The sequence below is a fragment of the Amphibalanus amphitrite genome, unplaced genomic scaffold (genome assembly GCF_019059575.1).
Source record: "Amphibalanus amphitrite isolate SeventyFive unplaced genomic scaffold, NRLGWU_Aamphi_draft 001048F_arrow, whole genome shotgun sequence".
NCBI lineage: Eukaryota > Metazoa > Arthropoda > Thecostraca > Balanomorpha > Balanidae > Amphibalanus > Amphibalanus amphitrite.
In genome coordinates this window covers 251,414-257,224 of record NW_024882542.1, presented here as the reverse complement: position 1 = coordinate 257,224, position 5,811 = coordinate 251,414, and the positions used below count along the sequence as shown (strand labels likewise).

Sequence of the window (5,811 nt, the reverse complement as noted above, 5' to 3'; positions counted from 1 at the left end):
AGAAGAGAGGGGGCGGGGGAAAGAACGGGAAAGAGGGAAGGATAAATGCGGGAGAGTTAAAGGTAGTGTGCCAGCTTTCCTGGACCGTATTGAGTTAATGCCCAGATAAGGAGAACCGGATTTTTAGAACTTATCCATACCTTCAAAACTCATGGAAACGTCTTAAATTCTTCAAATTTTGAGTACCCCAGTGCGAAATTCGCCCCGACGGGTTGTCGGTCGTACCCCAGCCACATTTCACACCACTATGAACCAATAAATGCACACACTGAAATCGCTATTACCGATAGGCTCATCCAATCAAGTTCGATAAACCCGTTCATCATCATCTCCTGCGGTTTTCGAACACGCCTGTTAGGTGGTGCGGTAGACCGCGCCCAAAGCCAGGGCCCCGGTAACGTGAGGTAGCCGAGTCGGGGCTGCGTGCGCTGACCCAAGCCGGGGCCGCGCGTCCTCCCGGTGTCATGTGATAGCCCGGGGCTGCCCGGGGATGCGGTAGACCGCGCCCAAAGCCGCGGCCCCGGCTTGGGTCAGCGCACGCTGCCCCGACTCGGCTACCTCACGTTACCGGGGCCCTGGCTTTGGGCGCGGTCTACCGCAGGTGGCTTCTGCTCATACTTTTGTGGTGCGGTGGTGGTGCGTCGGGCCGCGCGCTCTGACTTCGGCCAAGAAAAATGCGTCAGCTGATCATTGTCATTTCTGCCACTTTCATGCGGTGAGATGGGGTCATAACTTTAGAGACGGCTGTTTCATATAAATTATTTTACATAAAATCATATTTCAAACCATAAATTAATGTTCGACAGCCAAATTAAAGAAACAATACCAATACAGGCTTACAGTTTAAATTCGACATTGTGTTGTCTACGATTAGACAGCTGATAACTCATTCCCGTACGTCGTAACTCTATAATGACCTTTGCTTATTGTCACATGTGCGCCGCATTCGCGATTGTTGCCGACGCCTGTTTAGGAGGTCAGCCCACTACAGTTGTTATACATATCGAAAAACCGATAAACTTTTAGGCGAAAAAAGCACTATTTCGGGCCCATTTTTGATTTTTTTTGCGATATTAGGTAAAAACAGAAGCTTCTTATCCTAGGAAAAATAAAATGGGAAATCATTGGAAGGTGGCACACTACCTTTAAGAGAGGAAATCTGTTTGAAATGTCTGTTTGTATATTGTACTCTTCATGTGAGCTTCATCTGACCTGTATCTCACCTCTACATGACCACTCTCTGCCCCATATATGACCCGTATCTGACCTGTGACCTCAGCCCGGTGACCGTGTGGTGTACGTGGCCGGCGCGTTTGACCTGTTCCACGTCGGTCACCTGGACTTTCTGGAGAAGGCGGCTGCGGAGGGCGACTTTCTGATCGTTGGACTCCACACGGACCCCATTGTGAACCGGTGAGAGCTGCAGTCGCCACGCTCCGTGGACTGCTGCTGTATCGCTGCTGATGGGATGGCTGGGTCAGCGTTTATTGACATCCATATTTTAATCGACCGAATCCTTAATTGAATCAGAATGTAAGTTACCAAAATTACCAAACTCTGGTAACTATATTTGAATACGACTCTATCAACCTAGTGTAGTTTTGCTTTTGTCATTCATGTTCTGATTCAATCCAGGATGGATTTAGTCAATTAGAATATGTTGATGAATATCTTGACGATATTCCTCACAACGCTCATCTCTTTGAAATATTGCTATCCAGTTTAAATGGAGCATGGTTTAGGGAAAATTAGTGGCAGGTTAGGTTAGGTCTGATTGGTCTGATTCTTCAGGAGTCAGTACCCCCCTCTAGGGAAAACGGCAAAGGGAAAGTTTTTCGCTCACAATACACGTTTATCCGTAAGGACCAAAATCACTACACGCACGGTCATCTGACCGCCCTGATTGCCGCCAGCTACAAGGGCTACAACTACCCGATCATGAACCTGCACGAGCGGACGCTCTCTGTTCTGGCGTGCCGCTACGTGGGGGAGGTGGTGATCGGCGCGCCGTACGCGGTCACCGCCGCGGGTGCGTATTATTTAGGCCAGGGTTCATAATGTCCAGGGCACAATGTGTCCAGTGCTCGAATTGGCCAGTGCCTTGAATTGGCCAGTGTTCACATTGTCCAGGGATTACATGGTCCAAAAGTGGCCAACTGGCTGCAGATAGGGTAAATTCAAAGAGGCCAGGGTTCATAATGTCCAGGGCACGATGTGTCCAGTGTTCAAAATGGCCAGGGTTCATAATGTCCAGGGCACGATGTGTCCAGTGTTCGAAATGGCCAGGGTTCATAATGTCCAGGGCACGATGTGTCCAGTGTTCAAAATGGCCAGTGCCTTGAATGGGCCAGAGTTCATAGTGTCCAGGGATTACATAGTCAACCCAACCAAACCTAACCTAACCTAACCTAACCTAACCTAGCCTAACCTAACCTAACCTAACCTAACCTAACCTAACCTAACCTAAGGTAATGATGTTTGCCTACCAGGGATAAGGAAATAGTTTCTCGCATGAATAGATTGCAAGCAATAGTAAATCAAATATTTTTAGGTTAAGTGGCTATGCATCAGGCTTCAGGCCTTCGGCCTGAAGCCAGATACATAACCACTTAGCCTAAAAATATTTGATTTACTATTGCCTGTAATCTCTCCTAAGGCATTGCCTTCGGCACTGCACTGCTTTGCATTGAGCTGATTCCGTGTTTTTTACATAATGACGTCACTTTCAGTGATTATGTAATCCCTGGACATTATGAACTCTGGCGCATTCAAGGCACTGGCCATTTTGAACACTGGACACATCGTGCCCTGGACATTATGAACCCTGGCCATTTCGAATACTGGACACATCGTGCCCTGGACATTATGAACCCTGGCCATTTTGAACACTGGACACATCGTGCCCTGGACATTATGAACCCTGGCCTCTTTGAATATACCCTATCTGCAGCCAGTTGGCCACATTTGGACCATGCAATCCCTGGACATTATGAACTCTGGCCCATTCAAGGCACTGGCCATTTTGACACTGGGCATCGCGTACCCTGGACATTATGAACTCTGGCCAAAATGAATGCTCCCCACCGCCGAGCTGATGGACCATTTCCGGGTGGATGTGGTGTGTCACGGCCACACGCCGGTGGCAGAGGATGTCGGTAAGAGGGGGGGGGGAGGGGAAAGAGAGGGGAGAGAGGGGGAGGGAGAGAGAGAGGGACAGGGAGGGTTAGTGAGTGAGTAACCGGGTGAGAAGGAATTAAAGTCACATTCATTCATAGATCTCAGTATAGTGTATAAAACTCTTTAGTCTAGGTGTACAACAGAGCTCTATTTAGGTTCAGTTGTCTACATAACATTAATACATTTAGTAACAGTGAATTTACCAGCATATCTCGCTGACTGTTTGGTGGGTGGACTGAAATATCTCTTCCCGTGTTACCTGTGCTGTTGACGTGGACTGAAAGTTGACTGATTTCCTGGTTAACCCGCGCCCCACTGGGGGGGGGGGGGCTATTTATAGCCCCCCCCCTCCCGTTTTTCTGCAATAACTTCCAAACCGCTTGACGTATCGACGCCAAACTTTCAGTACCTTCGGCTGCATCAATTTGACATCTTGTGTCAAAATTTGAACTTCGTAGCTACCATAGGTCGGCCGGAAATGACGTCAGAGTGACGTCATGTTCGGCCGATTTCGACGCAAAACATTGAACCACGGCAATCGTTCCCAAGGGCTCAGTTTTTGAGCTAGATCCAATTTCTTTGCATGAGAGGACTCCGAATAGACTGCGCTATCAAACTGCTATCTCGGATTTTTGAAATTTTGAAAATTTTGAAAATTTCATATAATGAAATTCAAAATTTACATTTTTAATTTTTTTTCAAAAAGTTTTTGACTTTTCGAAAAAACCAGAATATATGTGATAGAACGCGTTATTATGACTAACTCTAGCAAGTTTTAGCTAAATATCTTCAAAAATGACCAAGTTATACGCATTATTGCAAAAAAATCACAATTATTAATTTTTCAAATCAATTTTTCAGCACGTATTTGACATCGTACGCCAATATAAATAGCACCATCGTGTTCCTGAGCTCAAACTGCATCCAATAGACACCTTTTTTGTTGAAAAATTTTAACCTTCAAAATTTGACCTTTTTTGACCTGAAAGTGACCTGACCCTAAGCTAAATTCGACTCAAAATGACCTCGAATGACACAGACGACATCAAATTCGAAATCTTTGGCCTAAATAGACCATAAAACATGTGTCACGTGACCGAGGCATGATATAATATTTTCGTGACCTGTGATGACCTGACCTTGACCTGAAAATCAAAGCACAAGTTTGGTACCCTCAGGGTATCTAGAACATCTGTTCACGAGTGTGTGAACCAAAAATGAGCCTGATCTGACTTGTAAGACGGCGGCCAGAGCCCAAAACGTGAACAAGCCAAAATGCTAATAATTTTTACTTTGACCTGACCTGTGACGTCATCGGTGACCTCGAGGTCAATGAAATTAGGTTTCGCTCGACAGTTTTTCCGGGGCTATCAGACGCCGTTTGAATTTTGACGATCGGCCCAGTAGTTTCGGAGTTAGGAGGGGGGGCTATGAATAGCCCCCCCCCCCCCCCCAGTAGGGCGTGTTATACGCAGACCCCAGTGGGGCGCGGGTTAATATAGATGGATCAGATCCCTACCTGGAACCGAAGAGACGCGGGAAGTTCAAATCTCTGGTATCTGGAAATGACATGACGACGCAGAAGATTGTGGAGAGAATCATCGAGCACAGGTTTGTGAGAAGAGACGAGGGGAGGGAAGGAGAGAGAGAGAGAGAGAGAGAGAGAGAGAGAGAGAGAGAGAGAGAGAGAGAGAGAGAGAGAGAGAGATAGAGCGAGAGAGAGAGAGAGGGGGGGGGGGGTAAGGGAAAGAGGGGAGGGGAAGGGGCTAGTGAGTGAGTAAGCGAGTGAGAAGGAAGTAAAGTCACATTCACTCGGAAAGTCACGACGGACCGCACATTGAGCCGTCGGAAAGGAGATGGATGACACGATGACATTGAGAATGGGAGCTGTGATACATCCCTCAATAACAGCCGTATGATCAAGGTAGGGGTAGAGTAGGGATGGGGCGGATACATGTCTTATGACAAAGTATTACTAGGGATAAGCCGATAGGTCGGATAGATGCTTTATAAATAATTTTCACTCATTCCATCTCCGATTATTCTTCCTCACCGTCTTACCGTGTTTTTCCAGGATGGAGTTTATGCTGCGAAACCAGAAGAAGGAAAAGAAGGAGCTGGCTGCCTACGAGGCGTTCGAGAAGTCTAAACAGACGGAGCGCGCGGACCACGCGGGTGACCAGTGATGGAGACTGTGGGGGGGGGGGGATCGGAGGGGGAGGGGGGGGGGTCATACCGGCGGGTCCTCTGAGAGGGTTTGGGGAGGGAGGGAGAGGGAGAGAGAAAGGGAGAGAGAGGGGAAGCGATTGAGTGTTGGTGTGTATTTGATTGAGAATATCTATGATATCTGTTAAATGACCGGGCATTTAAAACGATCACCACCGTAATTCAGTGGTAGTTCGGGTTTTATGCGGGATGATACGATAGCCTGTTCGGTGCCAGTATTTTAACTGTTTGCTCAGTTTTAATCATTATTAGGGTTCAATTCATTTACTATTTAATGACATAGGTACATGACTTTTGTCAAAAAGTTTTAGGTTGCACTGGGTCTAGGGATTTGCGTTTTCTTTATGAGGGATCTTCATTTACATAATACGTAAGGATAGGTGATATATGTTTCAACACAGTATGCAC

At 46.9% G+C, this 5,811-nt stretch overlaps 1 protein-coding gene across 1 annotated transcript; it reads left to right on the top strand.

The window, feature by feature from the left end:
- Positions 1–1,273: 1,273 nt before the first annotated feature.
- LOC122369553 (ethanolamine-phosphate cytidylyltransferase-like) lies at positions 1,274–5,376 on the top strand (the record flags this gene model as incomplete). Its single annotated transcript, XM_043344380.1, has 4 exons — positions 1,274–1,413; positions 1,914–2,029; positions 4,680–4,788; positions 5,252–5,376. Coding segments are annotated over 4 exons (477 nt in total), but the record flags the coding sequence as incomplete, so codon positions are not given.
- Between the last annotated feature and the right edge of the window lie 435 nt (positions 5,377–5,811).